Genomic DNA, 17,398 nt, shown 5'->3' with positions numbered 1-17,398 from the left:
GGAGTGGGGTGCCATTGCCTTCTGCTAATTAAAGAAAGGAAATGTCTCAAAACTCAGAGAATGACACCAGGCCCCTCACCCACAGCATGCATTTTTGATATAACATTGGCACCAGGATGAGTCATCTTGGACCATAAAACAATTGACATGAATCTTGAAGAAAGGCAGATTTCAATACAAATATATAGTTTCATTAACATAGATTAGGAGAACAATGTATTGAAGGAGGAAACAAAACAGGCTCTATTTTGAAACCAGGACTCCATCTTGGGCCAGACTGTGGACTTGGAGCTATATGCCCAGTATTTATGGAAATGATATACCAACAAGAAAACCAGGCCCCTGGAAGGAAGAGCCCCAGCACTCTCAGTCGCCTAAAAGAATACCCTAATTATCTGTGTAACCGAATAGAATCATACATTCTATTGTGCTTATTGGGGTATGACCACAGGCCTATTGATAATTGTCCACTGTTAACTACCTAGGCTTAAGGCATATGAATCATGGATTAACTTTGATTGTATCTTTCTTTTGTTCAGACTAGTTTCAGGGAATTTCGGGAAGTGGGTTTGGGCATGTACACTTAGGGTATATAAGGTTTTCACAAAAACTGGTCGGGGTCCTTGGTTAAGAGGAGACTCTGCCTCGGGCCCACTGGTGTCATAAATTGCACTCCACTATCTGCACTGTCCTGAGTTTGTTTCCCAGAACGCGTGGCTACAACAGTATAACATGCTGGTTTGTCAAGTCGATTCTGAGGGTTCTGAGCCTATAGGTGGAACTGACTTGAAGACAGAGTCTCGGGTAAATACATAGCACATTAACAGAGCTTAAGACAAACATTTCCGTAAGAAAAATGCATTGGTTAGCTCAAGGTTTGAGAAAAGTTAAGCTCAGGTGGAACCAGGTGTCATTATGGCAACACAGCATTTTAAGAGAAACTTCTTTTTAAATTTCTATAGAGAGGGCAATGGCAACCCACTCCAGTACTCTTGCCGGGGAAATCCCATGGATGGAGGAGCCTGGTAGGCTGTAGTCCATGGGGTCGCGAAGAGTCAGACACGACTGAGTGACTTCACTTTCACTTTTCACTTTCATGCATTGGAGAAGGAAATGGCAACCCACTCCAGTATTCTTGCCTGGAGAATCCCAGGGATGGGAGCCTGGTGGGCTGCCATCTATGGGATCGCACAGAGTCAGACATGACTGAAGCGACTAGCAGCGGCAGCAGCAGAGAAGGGGAAAAAAATGTAACACTAGTTTGTTTCTTCCTGCCACTTACGGGAGAGATAAAAAATGTCTGACACTTGCAGCCTATTTGCACCGTTTGGAGACCCCTGGCCTTCCCGCCTACTACCCTGTCAGTACCACAGTCCTTTATGTCTCAGCACAGAGAGGAATTCAGTGAGAGGAAAGTGGTAGATAGGAATTATTTATTAGAATAGGACTCTTGTCAGGTTTACAAGTGGGTGGGTGAGAAATGCCATTCCTGGAGAACTTAGTGGGGTACAGTTTAATAATAAAAGGCAAAGTGGGTGTGGGGAGAGGAACTTTCTTGTCTTTCTTGAGTAGTCCTTAGGCTTCCATCATCGGCTCCTCCTCCACGTTGGGCAAGGGAGTTTTCTTGTCCCTACATGGTCAAGATAGTTCATAAATTATTGTTGTTCATGTGTGCACAGAGCATGCCCTAGGGATCATTAGCTTTCTGAGCTGGGCAGGATTTGGGTCTCATACCACCATTGTTTTATAGTCTGGGGGCATGTCTTGTGCTTTTGTTGCATGGCTTTGTTGCTAAGCAAACTTGCTTGGTTTAGTAGTTAAGCAAACATGATTTTGCTTACAAAAAGATCTTCATGATCCAGATAACCATGATGATGTATTCACTCACCTAGAGCCAGACTTCCTGGAATGTGAAGTCAAGTGGGCCTTAGGAAGCATCACTACTAACAAAGCTGGTGGAGGTGATGGAATTCCAGTTGAGCTATTTCAAATACTGAAAGATGATGCTGTGAAAGTGTTGCACTCAATATGCAAGCAAATCTGGAAAACTCAGCAGTGGCCATAGGACTGGAAAAGGTCAGTTTTCATTCCAATCCCAGAGAAAGGCATGCCAAAGAATGCTAAAACTACCACACAATGGCACTAATCTCACATGCTAGCAAAGTAATGCTCAAAATTCTCCAAGCCAGGCTTCAACAGTATGTGAACCGTGAACTTGCAGATGTTCAAGCTGGATTTAGAAAAGGCAGAGGAACCAGAGATCAAACTGCCAACATCCGTTGGATCATTGAAAAAGCAAGAAAGTTCTAGAAAAACATCTACTTCTGCTTTACTGACTACACCAAAACCTTTGACTGTATGGATTACAACAAACTGTGAAAAATTCTTCAAGAGATGGGAATACCAGACCACCTGACCTTCCTCCTGAGCAATCTGTATGTAGGTCAAGAAGCAACAGTTAGAACTGGAGATGGAACAACAAACTGGTTCCAAACCAGGAAAGGAGTAGATAAATGCTGTATATTAACTTAAATTCAGAGGACATCATGCTGGGAAAGATTGAAGGCTGGAGGAGAAGGGGACGACAGAGGATGAGATGGTTGGATGGCATCACCGACTCAATGGACATGAGTTTGAGTAAACTCTGGGAGTTGGTGATGGACAGGGAGGCCTGGCGTGCTGCAGTCTATGGTGTCACAAGGAGTCGGATATGACTGAGTGACTAAACTTAACTGAAATGAAACACAATTTGCCCAGTCTGGTGACTCAGTGGTAAAGAATTCACCTTCCAATGCAGGAGACAGAGTTCAGTCCCTGGGTCAGGAAGATGCCCTGGAAAAGAAAATGGCAACCCACTCCAGTATTACTGCCTTGGAAATGTCATGGACAGAGGAGCCTCGAGGGCTAACAGCTCATGGGGTCTCAAAAGAATTGCACACAACTTAGTGACTAAACAATAACAAAAACCTGCTTTCTTGAGTAATCATTAACTTACAGAGGTCTCACATATTTTTTCTACTGACAGTCCCTGAGTGGCATTAACAGCTTGATCACTTACTTTCTTGCTTTATTCTGTCCCTATCAGTTGGGATCCCTTATCTAGTGTAACGACCCCTCCCAACTGTTCCTGTCCTACTGGACAGCCAGGCTTTATTTAATTAGACTATCTTTGTTATGTCTTCCATTACCTCAGGATCTCTGGGCTATTGTATTTATATAACTACCCATGACTGCAAGAAGATCAAACAAGTCAATCTTAAGGGAGATCAACCCTGAATATTCACTGGAAGGACTGATGCTGAAGCTGAAGCGCCAGTGTTTTGGTCAACTGATGCGAAGAGCCAACTCATTTGAAAAATCCCTGATGCTGGGAAAGATTGAGGGCAGAAGGAGAAGAGGGCATCAGAGGATTAGATGGCTGGATGGCATCACCAATGCAATGAACATGAACTTGGGCAAACTCCAGGAGATGGTGAGGGACTGGGAGGCCTGACAAGCTGCAGTCCACGGGGTCACAAAGAATCGGACATGACTGGGCGACTGAACAACAGCAGCAACTACCCATGAAGGAATCCTGCCACTGCCAAACTAGGCATAGAAGGGAGCTAGGACTTGACTGCCCTGAAGGACATCCCCTTATTACAAGTGTTTAGGCTCTGCATAATTTCTCCATCTTGTGCTTCCTGACCTATTACAAAAATGAGGAACCTCTTATTAGATGGAAGCATGACATTGTTACATAAAATTTAAATATGAATGTAAGGATGGCAATGAACAACAAGGTTAGAATACACACCTTTGGGCCTATTTGTGTTCAGACCTATCCTTTGCTCTTCCCTCCTCAGCTTCTTATTGTGGGGAAATGAACACCGCCAAGCAGCATTTCCCAGTGTCTTTAACCAGACAAACCCTGAGACAAAACTTAAGTGCTATCAATGCTGATGCTGAAGGTCCAATACTTTGGCCACCTAATGCAAAGAGCTGACTCACTGGAAAAGATCCCCCAATGCTGGGAAAGATGGAGGGCAGGAGGAGAAGGGAGTGATCAGATGGGATGGTTGGATGGCATCACTGACTCATTGGACATGAGTTTGAGCAAACTGGGAGATAGTGAAGGACAGGAAAGTCTGGTGTACTGTAGTCTATGGGGTCACAAAGAGTCTGACAGGAGTTAGCCACTGAAAAGCAACAACAGTCAATGCTGCTGTACAGCATAGGGCTCGGCTTGGGGCTCTGGGATGACCTAGACAGGTGGGGTGGGGCCGTGAGAAGGAGGTTCAGGAGGGAGGGGACATATGTATACGTATGGCTAATTCACTTTGTTGTACAGCAGAAACTAACACAACATTATAAAGCAAGTATACCCCCCTCAAAAAAAATGTTTTATAGGGCAATGAAACTGAGGGAAAGAGGAAGTGAGGTGAAGGAGGATGGGAAATAAATACAAAATGATACATAACTGAGCTTCCCACTGCTTCACAAATGAACAAAACAAGGTCATGTGACCTTGGGGAACTCAGCTCTAAAGAAACACTGGAAGTGTAACCCTTGTTTAGGGGGGAGTAGAAGCTTCTGGATATGGCTAAACTCTGAGTGTCCTTATTGAGTTCTAAGCATCTTTGTCACCTTCTTGATCAGTAAGTAAGCAAGTGAAAGTTGCTCAGTCGTGTCCGACTCTTTGCGATCCCATGGACTATGGACTACACAGTCCAGGGAATTCTCCAGGCCAGAATACTAGAGTGGGTAGACTTTCCCTCCTCTGGGGATCTTCCCAACCCAGCGATCGAGCCCAGGTCTCCCACATTGCAGGTGGATTCTTTACGAGCTGAGCTACAAGGGAAGCCCAGTACCTTGAATAAAATTTCCTCTGTTTTAAAACAGAGAGATTTGTTTTCCTTGCTGGGCTTTGATTGGTACAATATATTTTCTTACTTTCTTATTATAACCATCCTGTGGGATAATAACACCTTGGAGGTGTTGCAGGTTTGTTCCAACGACTATAATCAAATCAGTATTGCAATAAAGTGAATGTTGCCATAAAGTAAGTCACACAGTTTTTGTTTTTTTGTTTCCCAGTGTATACAACAGTTACATTTACATTATCCTGTAATCTATTAAGTGAGCAATAGTATTATGTCTTAAAAAAAACAAACACAATGTGCATACCAGAAAAAAATTAATTAAAAAAAGTTTAAAAACTAAAACCAATGTGCATATCTTATTTAGAAAATGCTTCATTGCTAAAATATGCTAGCCATCATATGAGCCTCCAATGAGCTGTAATCTTTTTGCTGTTGGAGGGTCTTGCCTTGATATTTGATTATGGCTTTCTGACCAGGGTGGTGGTTGCTGAAGTTTGGGGGTGATTGTGACAATTTCTTAAACTAAGACTTGTGTTACATACATGTACTCAGTCAAGTCCAACTCTTTGGGATGCCATGGACTGTAGCCTGCCAGGCTCCTCTGTCCATGGAATTTTCCAGGCAAGAATACTGGAGTGGGTTACCATTTCCTACTCCAGGGGATCTTCTTAAATCAGGGATCAAATTCGCATCTCCTTCATGTCCTGCATTGCAGGCAGATGACCGCTGAGTCATCAGGGATGCAGAAGTGAAGTTTGCCACATCAACTGACTCTTCGTTTCAGGAACAATTTCTCTGTAGCATGCCATATTTTCAGAAAGCATTTTACCCACAGTAGAACTTTTTTTCAAAATTGGAGTCAATCCTCTCAAATACTGCTGCTGTTTTATCAACTAAGTTTATGTAATATTCTAAATCCTCTATTGTCATTTCAATAATTTTCACCAAAACTTCACCAGGATTGGATTCCATTTCAGGAAACCACTTTCTTTGCTCATCTTAAAGAAGCAACTCCTCATCCTTTAAAGTTTTATCATGAGAGATTGCAACGATTCAACCATATTGTCAGGCTCCACTTCTCTTGCTATTTCCACCACATCTGCCATTACTTCCTCCACTAAAATCTTGAACTTCTCAAAGTCATCCATGAGGGCTGAGACCACTTCTTCCAAATACCCATTTATGTTGATACTTTGACCTCTTCTTGTGAATCATAGATATTCTTAATGGCATTTAGGATGGTGAAGATTTTCCCCTCTCTCCTTTCTTCTCTTCCTGCCTTCCTTTCATTATCTACTCATATATGGTATGATGTCCCCCCCTCCATTTTTCAATCAAAATTATTTACTTCACAGGTACTATATTTTGGCTTGCTTGCTCTAGGTGATGAGAGAGGCCAGTTCAGTTCAGCGCAGTCACTCAGTCATGTCCAACTCTTTGTGAACCCATGGATTGGAGCACACCAGGCTTCCCTGTCCATCACCAACTCCCAGAGATTACTCAAAATCATGTCCATTGAGTTGGTGATGCCATCCAACCCATCCCATTCTCTGTCGTCCCCTTCTCCTCCCACCTTAAATCTTTCCCAACATCAGGGTCTTTTCCAATGAGTCTGTTCTTCACATCAGGTGGCCAAAGTATTGGAGCTTCAGCTTCAGCATCATTCCTTTCAATGAATATTCAGGATTGATCTCCTTTAGGATGGACTTCTTGGATCTCCTTGCAGTCCATGGGACTCTCAAGAGTCTTCTCCAACACCACAGTTCAAAAGCATCAATTCTTCTGTGCTCAGCTTTCTTTATAGTCCAACTCTCACATCCATACATGACTACTGGCAAAGCCATAGCTTTGACTAGATGGACCTTTGTTGGCAAAGTAGTGTTTCTGCTTTTTAATATGCTGTCTAGGTTAGTCATAGCTTTTCTTCCAAGGAACAAGTGTCTTTTAATTTCATGGCTTCAGTCACCATCTACAGTGATTTTGGAGCCCCACAAAATAAAGTCTCTCACTGTTTCCACTGTTTCCTCATCTATTTCCCATGAAGTGATGGGACCGGATGCCATGATCTTAGTTTTCTGAATGTTGAGTTTTAAGCCAACTTTTTCACTCTCCTCTTTCAATTTCATCAAGGGGCTCTTTAGTTCTTCTTCACTTTCTGCCATGAGGGTGGTGTCATCTGCATATCTGAGGTTATTGATATTTCTCCCAGCAATCTTGATTCCAGCTTGTGCTTCATCCAGCCTGGCATTTCACATGATGTCTTCTGCATTTAAGTTAAATAAGCAGGGTGATAATATACAGCCTTGACCTACTTCTTTCCTGATTTGGAACCAGTCTGTTGTTCCATGTCCAGTTCCAACTGTTGCTTCTTGACCTACATACAGATTGCTCGTGAGGAACATCAGGTGGTCTGGTATTCCCATCTCTTGAAGAATTTTCCACAGTGTGTTGTGATCCACACAGTCAAAAACTTTGGCATAGCCAATAAAGCAGAAGTAGATGTTTTTCTGGAACTCTCTTGCTTTTTCAATGATCCAATGGATGTTGGCAATTTGATCTCTGGTTCCTCTGCCTTTTCTAAATCCAGCTTGAATACCTGCAAGTTCTTGGTTCACATACTGTTGAAGCCTGGCTTGGAGAATTTTGAGCATTACTTTGCTAGCATGTGAGATTAGTGCCATTGTGCGGTAGTTTGAGCATTCTTTGGCATGCCTTTCTCTGGGATTGGAATGAAAACTGACCTTTTCCAGTCCTGTGGCCACTGCTGAGTTTTCCAGATTTGCTTGCATATTGAGTGCAACACTTTCACAGCATCATCTTTCAGGATTTGAAACAGTTCAACTGGAATTCCATCACCTCCACTAGCTTTGTTCATAATGATGCTTCCTAAGGCCCACTTGACACATTCCAGAAAGTCTGGTTCTAGGTAAGTGATCACACCATGGAGAGGCAAGGGTACTTTAAATAATGTGGACATATGTAAGAGTTCTGACAAGAACAGAAACTTTCAGAATGTCTCAAATGTCAAGATTTCCTATTCTACTGCTGAGAATATTTTCAGTTGTTCTGGACATCAGATCTTTTCCTCCCGTTCAGCCTTTAGAAGGGAGAGGAACGCCTCCCAACTCTATTTCTGAACAAACTGTGGAACTTACAGGTAAGATCAAAGCTACTGTGAGTCATCAGCTACTGATTCTGGAAAGATTCTTAACATCCTTAATCCTATCTGATGGGGCTTGATATGTGAAAGTCTGAGATGGTGGAGAATCTGCCTGCAATGCAGGAGACATGTGTTGGATCCCTGGGTCTGGAAGATCCCCTGGAGAAGGGAATGGCTACCCACTCCAGTATTCTAGCCTGGAGAATTCCATAGACAGAGGAGCCTGGTGGGCTACACTCCATGGGGTTGCAGAGTCGAACACGACTCAGAGTAATGAGACTTTAGGAAAGGAGAGCAAACCCCCCTGAATTATAGCATTTTCACGTAGAACTATATTGAATTAAAAGGAGGTCATTGAATGAAAGAATTTTTATTCTGGTAATGAAATAATGCTGAACCCTCCAAATTTCCTTGTTAAGAAACTGAATAAAGTGAATTGTAAAGACTAAGAAAAGGTATAGAAAAGGTATGTTTACCTTTCATTTTTTTTTAAGAATAATTTTTTTGTGAATGTTTTGTATCATCATTTTAGTTAGCTTTTACTCTTAGTTATAAACTATAATAATCTAGATAGGGAATATTTTGTTTTCTGCTGCTGCTTCTGTTGCTGCTAAGTCACTTCAGTTGTGTCCGACTCTGTGCAACCCCATAGATGGCAGCCCACCAGGCTCCCCCGTCCCTGGGATTCTCCAAGCAAGAACACTGGAGTGGGTTGCCATTTCCTTCTCCAATGCATGAAAGTGAAAAGTGAAAGTTAAGTCGCTCAGTCACGTCCGACCTTTAGCATGGACTGCAGCCTACCAGGCTCCTCCGTCCATGGGATTTTCCAGGCAAGAGTACTAGAGTGGGGTGCCATTGCCTTCTCTGTTTGTTTCTAGTAGTATACAAATAAATGACTGTGTGAAATCTTTTTCCCTTATAAGTTGAAAAATTTTTGAAGATAAACACTTTGTATTTAAGTTTAGAAACAAAGTCATTCAAGGAGATCAAATTATTGTGTCATAAACACCTTTACAAATAATTAATTGCTCTTTCTTTTTGGTTTTCCTAGTTTATAATTGCCTCCTGCCTTAGATTATTCATTTGTTCCTTTATCCCTCTGTTCACCAATGCTTACTTAACACTTACTGTGTGCAAGGCACACATTATACTTGGTGCTGAAAATTTAAAGGTAATTAAGTCACAGACTCTTTGCCTTGAAAATCAGACTTCAGGGGACAGAAATAGCTATAAATAATTAAAGTGCAATGTGAAAACAGAAGTAATTGGATCATAATTAAGGATATCTGAGAACTCACAGGAAGGATGGCGTTAACTCTGCTCAGGCACAGGAAAGACTTTTCAAAGAAATGCATTCAGTCAAGTTTGGAGGAAGACTATGTATTTTGCCAGGTGGAGGAGAAGGAGCATGGCAATGCATTCAAAGTGATTATAGCCCAGATACATTATTTCCACAGACTGTTAGTGCTGCTGGAAGATAGGATATTGGGCATTGCTGGAGAAGCTGTGAATAGGGGCTATCAGCATCCAATTTAGCCAGAGTTGGCAAACAAAGAGCAGTCTGGTTTTTATTTTTTTACCTGTGCTGGGTCTTCAGTGCTGTCAGTGGGCTTTTCTCTAGTTGCCATGCACAGGCTTCTCAGTGCTGTGGCTTCTATTGTTGCAGAGCACAGGCTCTAGAGCACACAGGCTTCATAGCTAAGGCACAGGGCTTAGTTGTCCTGCAGCACATGTAATCTTTCCAGAACAGGGATTGAGCCTGTGTCTCCTGCATTGGCAGGCAAATTTGTAACCACTAGACCCACCAGGGAAGTCCCTAAGAGCAGTTTTTAAAGAATCAGTAAGAGACTGAATATTATACAGAGATCAAAAAATACCCTAAGATTTCTGTTCAGTCCCAAACTGTTTTTCTCTTCTTTTTTTGATTACCAGTCCTTTCTGGGACTCACCCATCTTTTCTTTTCAATATAAAGTTGTTATAATCTATGGAATCCCTTAGTATCATTAACCCAGACATATCCTTCAGGTGAAATCCTTCTAATTCAAACTTTTGTTTTTCCTAAAGGCAAAAATTATTCAGAGTTCTCTGCTTTTAAGTTTATATTTAAAAAAGGCTTTTATTGAATTTGTTACAATATTGTTTCTGTTTTTTTGTTTTGGTTTTTTGGCTGAAAGGCACTTGGGATCTTAGCTTCCTGACCAGGGGTCAAACTTGCATCCTCTGCTTTGGAAGGTAAAGTCTTAACCACTGGATTTCCAGGGAAGTCCCTTAAGCTAATTTTTTATACTGATAATTGCAGTAAGTAAACTAGCAGAGACAAGTAATATAGTAAAAGATCTTCTAAATTCATTTTATACTGTGATATGTATAGCTCTTAGCTCTTTTTCTGAAAATTAAAATGCCTTTTTGGATTCATTGTTGTTGTTGTGTAGCCACTAAGTCATGTTCGACTCTTTTGCAACCCCATGGACTGTCGCCTGCCAGGCTCCTCTGTCCATGGGATTTCCCAGGCGAGAATACTGGAGTGGTTTACCATTTCCTTCCAGGAATCTTCTTGACCCAGTGATTGAACTTGTGTCTCTTGCATGCAGGTGTATTCTTTACCATTGAACCACCTGGACATTACTTTTACATTAATTTGAGGGTATAAAGAGACTTCAAAAATGTGTTGATGTCCATTAAGTCTTGTGTTAGCCCTAGCCTAGGGGACCAAAGACTATTGACCAGTCCACGAGCCCTTCTGAATCACCTTTTCTCTTTTTCTTCACACAAGTTACTTTCCCAGCTCCCCTTGTAGCTAGAATGGCTATGTAGCCCACCTTTGGCTACTAAGACTTAAGACAAAGTTGTCTAGCTTTCTGGAATGGCTTTCATTCCCTCTACTCTTTGTTTGTCTTGAATACTGAATAAGTTACCTGGAGCTGTGACAAGTCTATTGTAGCCATGAGGTTGTCAACATGACCAAGAGCAGCTTCAAAAGCTTTAGAGTCAGTGGCATTGATGATGTTGTTGACCTGTCTTGATCTCTGGATATTTTATCATATACGTCCAGATACTTGTCTAAGAGCCACCTACTCGTGGCTCTTATTGTCAGTTTCAATGGGTTCCTCATTACAGAAGAAGGAACTCACACTGAATTAAAAATATAAGCAGATTGTTTGACAAGTGAGGATGGACTTAGGAAAAACCAGATGGAGAAATCAGAATAGTTCTGGATTTATTATCACTATATCTATAAAATGTATTCTTATAATCTAGCATTACAGTATACAGAGGATGTGCTGTGCTACAGAACAAGATAGCTGAGCATGAAAACAAACCAAGACAAAACAAAACAGGAAACCCTTGTGATTTGTGGTTTAAAAATAAAAGGATCTCAGGCAGCCAAAGCTGCAACTTCTCAGCCTTTCTTCTGGCAGCTCTGCTTTTATGTATTATGATCTATTGCTTTAATCTGTTTCTGAACACAGTAGGAAAGTCTCTTCAAAATGATGTATATATATACTTTGGTCTGAACACCTTATACTTTTGCCCCCCAACCCCACCCCAATTCTCCATTCATCATGGGCACAGCAGCCTCCCTCAAGCCTACAAAAGACCACCAATGGTGTGAAATTCCAACACACACTTTACTTATTTTAGGCATTCAAAGGAATTCTCATAAAAGAGGAGGAAGATCCCCTCAAATATAATTTTTATAAAGAACAATTTCTCATATGTTGTATGAGAAGTGTGAATTGCAATAATTTTTTTCTTGAATGTATGAGAAAGTTCACTTTCAACCACATCTCATCTCGTTTCTCTACCCTTCAGACATGACGGAGAAGCATGTTTATACTGATGTGAAATCTCTTGGCAAAAGGAAGAAAATGCAGTCCAGAACTGCTGACAGGAAATATGAGGGTGGTAAGCATCTATATTTACAGAATCATACATCACAGGTTTGAATATGATCTTATATATTTAAAAATCCACTAAATTTGTAAATGTCTCCCTATAACTTACCTGTTAAGTGTTTAAACTGTGTTTGAACACCTGCTTGGAAATGAAACTCATTTTTTCCCCCAGGGTAGTAGTCAACCACAAATTGTAACTGCTCCTAGAATATTTTTGCTTTACTCTGAATCAGAATATTTCTTCTTGAATCTGGCATGCACAAACACTACTTAGAAGCCTTTTCATGGAAAAGAAGTGATTATCATAAAAGCTTGATGACTTCTTATGTTGAGTCCAGGATTTCAATGCAACAGGGTATTATTTCTTCCTGTGGGTCCATGAATTAATTACAGTGCAAAAAGCATGGCAGATCATCTTGTTTTATTAGTAATAGATGTAGAGTCAAGGTGTATTTGCTGTTTAAGAGTTTTTTGTTTTTAAAGATGATAAATGCTAATGCTAGGGAATTAGCAATGTGTGCCTGGAGAACCCCAGGGGTGGCGGAGCCTGGTGGGCTGCCGTCTATGGGGTCACACAGAGTCGGATGCGACTGAAGCGACTTAGCAGCAGCAGCAGCAGCAGCATAGGCATTATACTGTAATGATTGGGTCTTTATCACCATTTTAAATTTTATTTTTTAAAAATCAACTAACTAATTTTTGGTTGCACTGGGTCTTTGTTGCTGCACAAAGCCTTTTTCTAGTTGCAGCAAGTGGAGGCTACTCGCTAGTTGCCTTGTAAGGACTTCTCATCGTGGTGGCTTCTCTTGTTGCAGAGTGTGGCTCTAGGCTTGCAGGCTTCATTTGCTGCACACAGACTTCATTCAGCAGTTGTAGCTCTCCATGGGCTTAGTTGCCCCACGGCATGTGGGATCTTAGTTCCTGGACCAGGAATGTCCACTGCACTGGTAGGCAGATTTTGGACCACCAGGGAAGTCTCCTTATCATCATTTTTTAATGGTTCTTTTCTGACTGTCCTTCTCAATAATCCAAGTGACTACTCTGTGCTGGGCTGTTTTCCACAGGTGGCCAGACCAGTGGAAGGACTGAAAGAAAATGTCTTGGTCCTTATGTCTTTAAATAGCTTCTTCAAACTCCTTATTTAAAAACCTGTAATTTTTTGCATACAGGGTTATCGTTACCATCTTTCTAAATTCCATATATATTCGTTAGTATACTGTATTGGCGGAGAAGGCAATGGCACCCCACTCCAGTACTCTTGCCTGGAGAATCCCATGGACGGAGAAGCCTGGTAGGCTGCAGTCCATGAGGTCACTAAGAGTCAGACACGACTGAGCGACTTCACTTTCACTTTTCTTTTTCATGCATTGGAGAAGGAAATGGCAACCCACTCCAGTGTTCTTGCCTGGAGAATCCCAGGGATGGGGGAGCCTGATGGGCTGCTGGCTGTCTATGGGGTCGCACAGAGTCAGACACGACTGAAGCAACTTAGCAGCAGCAGCAGCAGCAGCATATTGTATTCGTGTTTTTCTTTCTGGCTTACTTCACTTTGTATAATAGGCTCCAGTTTCAGCCACCTCATTAGAACTGATTGAAATGTATTCTTTTTAATGGCCGAGTAATACTCCATTGTGTATATGTATCACAGCTTTCTTATCCATTCATCTGCTGATGGACATCTAGGTTGCTTCCATGTCCTGGCTATTATAAACAGTGCTGCGATGAACACTGGGGTACACGTGTCTCTTTCAATTCTGGTTTCCTTGGTGTGTATGCCCAGCATGGGACTGCTGGGTCGTATGGCAGATGTATAGAACAGTCTTTTGGACTCTGTCGGTGGGGGGTGGGTGGGCATGATTTGGGAGAATGGCGTTGAAACGTGTAATATCATATAAGAAATGAATCACCAGTCCAGGTTCGATGCAGGATACAGGATGCTTGGGGCTGGTGCACTGGGATGACCCAGAGGGATGGTATGGGGAGGGAGAGGGGTTAGGGGGGATTCAGGATTGGAAACACGTGTACACCCATGGCAGGTTCATGTTGATGTATGGCAAAACCAATACAATATTGTAAAGTAAAAAAAAAAAAAATCTGTAATTTTAAATTATTTTGCTCTTGTAGTTATAGCAGTTGCAAAAATATAAAAATAAAAGAAAATAATATCCTGTAATTTGTTATAACTTTAGGAAAGGGGGCTTAGGACTTAGGACAAACGTGAATTCTATCATTCTACTGTAATGCTTTATTAAATGTTAAATTTCTACACTTTAGCCATTTATTCATAGATGTTGTCGGAAGTCATTATGTGTTGACATATATTTACATATATAAGAATCAAGGGAGATCTCCCTGGCAGTCCAGTGGTTAAGACTGTGCTCTGCCAATATAGGGGACATAAGTTTGATCCCTGCTTGGGGAACTAAGATCCCACGTGGCCAAAAAATTTTCTTTTGAAAAAGTGAAAAGACATCCTACAGAATGGGAGGAAATGTTTGCAAGTCATATATCTGAAGTGATGTGGATTCATAATAATGAACTCTTACACGTTAACAATAAAAAGATCAGTTACCCAATTAAAAAAAAAAATTAAGGGCAGACATGCCCATTAAGCAACTTGAGGCAGAGACAGAAGCACATGCATGGCAGGCTTCCATGAAGGATTTTTTCTTTTCCTTTTTTTAAGAATGGATATTTATATATTTATTGGCAGCATTGCAGCCTGTGGAATCTTAGTTCCCCAAACAGGGACTGAACCTATGCCCCCTGTAGTGGAAGTCCAGAGTCCCACCACTGGACTGCCAGAACAGTCCCATCTTGGAAGATTTTCTTAAACTTATCTTTTTTTTTAAATGTCTTTATCGGGCAGCATGCCCCATTGTGCTGCAGTTTTCTCCAATAATTTTATGCTTCTGTAATCTTGCTTTGGCCTAGATACATAATATTAGTTTTGTTTGAACACTGTTGCAATAATACCTTTAACTTATAGGTTGATTGCTTTCATCAGGTTTATGGTTCCAATCCCCTTACTTTCATTTAATCACAGCTGCTTACTGCAGCTTGGCCACGTTCTGGGTGCTGTGCTGTGTGCCAGTGATACCGAGGAGATACTGTGTCTTTGTTGCTGTTTATCACAAAGCCTTCTCCCTCTAGACTAAAATACATCCTCAGGAATGGAAATTATGATCAAATACCTATTGCAGAGCATTTGGAACCTCAGAGGAGGTCAGTGTGGAAGGAGACTACAAGTAGTGGGGAAAATGACAGAAAATGAAAATGAGGAAGTGATCAGATAATGAGGTAAGCTTGAATGCTCATCCTAAGTTCAAAAGGAAGTATTAGAAACTTTTAATGGAGAAGAGAAAGAACCCGGGCTCTTTGGGATTTAGCTGATTTCATGGCTTGAAGAGGGAAAAATTAAGTTTGGAGATGGGATATATCTAATTGTCATCTGTGAATAAGGAATCGTTTAAGACAAAGTTCATCAATATTCTGGAAAAGGCAAAAGTACGATGATGGTAAAAAGATCAGGGATGTGGAGTGGAGAGATGAACAGACAGAACACATAAGATTTTTAGGGGACTGAAAACATGTTCTATGATTTTATGATGGATATATGTTATTTTACATTTGTCCAAACCCATAGAATGTATTAATATAACGCCAAAAGTGAACTCTTAGGTAAACTATGGACTGAGTCAAGGCAGGTTAATTGATCGTAACAAGTGACAGCAAGTGTACCACTCTGGGAGGAGATGTTGATAATAGGGGAGGCTGTCTATGCATGTGTCAGGATAGGGATTCCTTGAGAAATCTCTGTAACTGCCCCATCAAGATTGCTGTGATCCACAGCCAGGCAACAAGAAGGTGGGACGAACTGAGAGAGGAGGACTGGCATATCTACACTATCGTGTGTAAAACAGATGACTAGTGGGAAGCTGCTGTATAACGCAGGGAGCTCAGCTTGGTGCTGCGATGACCTAGCGGTGGGGGGAGCAGGAGGGAGGATTAAGAGGGAGGGCATATATGTATACTTATGGCTGATTCACCTTGTATAGCAGAAACCAATACAACATTGTAAAGCAATTATCCTCCAATTAAAAATAAATTTTAAAATTTAAAAAAGTTTTAGCATAAGAAGATTGCTGTGATCCAAGAAGTCTAAAAGAATAAAGTCTTAAAAAACTTCTTTTAAAGATAATATACATAGAGGTCAGCTTGAAGGAACTATTTGGGGGCAGTTTGTGACACTTTGAGCATTAATGTTAGTAATATTATAATAGACAAATATATAAATCAATAAAATTGTTTTACAAGGTCATGTGTTCATAATGATAATTAAAAGAAAAGCTTGTCAGCATAGATAGGTGTAATCTGAAGTGAGAACGCTAACAGATTATATTTCAGAAATGTATTTCAAGAAGTTAATAATTTCATTAAATGTGTTAATATAGCTAAATGATTTTGTATAAGCTTATATTAATATATGTTTGTGAAGTATAGAGAGGTATTTGTTTTAACTGTGTAAGTAAAGATGGGAAAATATTGGAAATTATGTCAGCCCAGAAAAAGCAGAATCCAAAGGAGGATGATCATACACAATAAGAAAGCAGAAAGAGGAAAAGAGAGTTCAATTTCGTGCTTTAAAATTATGATTTAACCACACGTTTTAAAAAGGGACTAACTTCAAGAGTTTGATTCCTCTTTTCCTAGGTCTTAGACTTTATAAATGGCCCGAAAATTTAAATGGTACAAGAACGCATACATAATTTTTAATAGTGCTAACAGATAATAGCAATATATAAAAAGGATAGCATAATGCATAATTAAATGTTAGCTAAAATGAGACTTAAAACATGTGTCATTTGTAATGGAGATTATTAGGTTAAGAAATACAAAATCGATATGAAAGGTGAGAATTCCAAATGTTTCATTTTTGTAATAAATTAAGTTTAAAACAAGAGCCAACTTAATGGTCTGCAGCTTGAGTTCAGTCATGATGAGAAACAATCTAAAAATCAGTTGTTTGACAAACTATTTCCTGAAGTATTTTGCTTTTTTGGTCCATAGAGATTACTGAAAACTAGAAAAGTATTCAAGGATCTAATAATGTAACAACTATTGGACAGTTTAAGTGCAATTATAACCTTAGAGAAGTATAAAAATTATAGGGGTAACACATGAAATGAACTTTAAAAGCTACTGCTTTATTTTAAAATAAATGTAAGTACAAGAATAGCAATAGGTTTTGTAATAATTTTACTTGTATTTGCTTCTTGAGGTGTTCCAAAGAGTTAGATACTTTAACTGAAATTTAAAAATTTTATAGGACTTAATTTGAGTACTTAAGTAGAAATTAATGTTGAAATGTTTCAGTAGGTTTCAAATTGTCTTTATTAGTGAACAGTGAATCACAGATAAGCTGGGTGATTGACTCAGTTTCTTAGGAAGCTGCCTTCAAGGTGCGGGTCAGGGGTGG

At 40.4% G+C, this 17,398-nt stretch overlaps 1 protein-coding gene across 1 annotated transcript in view; it reads left to right on the top strand.

Moving 5' to 3' along the window:
* Positions 1-7,901: 7,901 nt before the first annotated feature.
* Positions 7,902-17,398, top strand: part of LOC102415996 (C-type lectin domain family 7 member A) — a 54,952-nt gene continuing 45,455 nt past the window's right edge. Inside the window, exons 1-2 of the mRNA XM_044941139.2 lie at positions 7,902-8,019; positions 11,837-11,929. Of these exons, the coding sequence (XP_044797074.2) occupies positions 11,839-11,929 (91 nt within the window). The 5' untranslated portion in view covers positions 7,902-8,019; positions 11,837-11,838. The remainder of the gene's footprint in view (positions 8,020-11,836; positions 11,930-17,398) is intronic.

The sequence above is a fragment of the Bubalus bubalis genome, chromosome 4, assembly GCF_019923935.1.
Source record: "Bubalus bubalis isolate 160015118507 breed Murrah chromosome 4, NDDB_SH_1, whole genome shotgun sequence".
NCBI lineage: Eukaryota > Metazoa > Chordata > Mammalia > Artiodactyla > Bovidae > Bubalus > Bubalus bubalis.
This window is presented reverse-complemented; position numbering and strand designations above follow the sequence as displayed.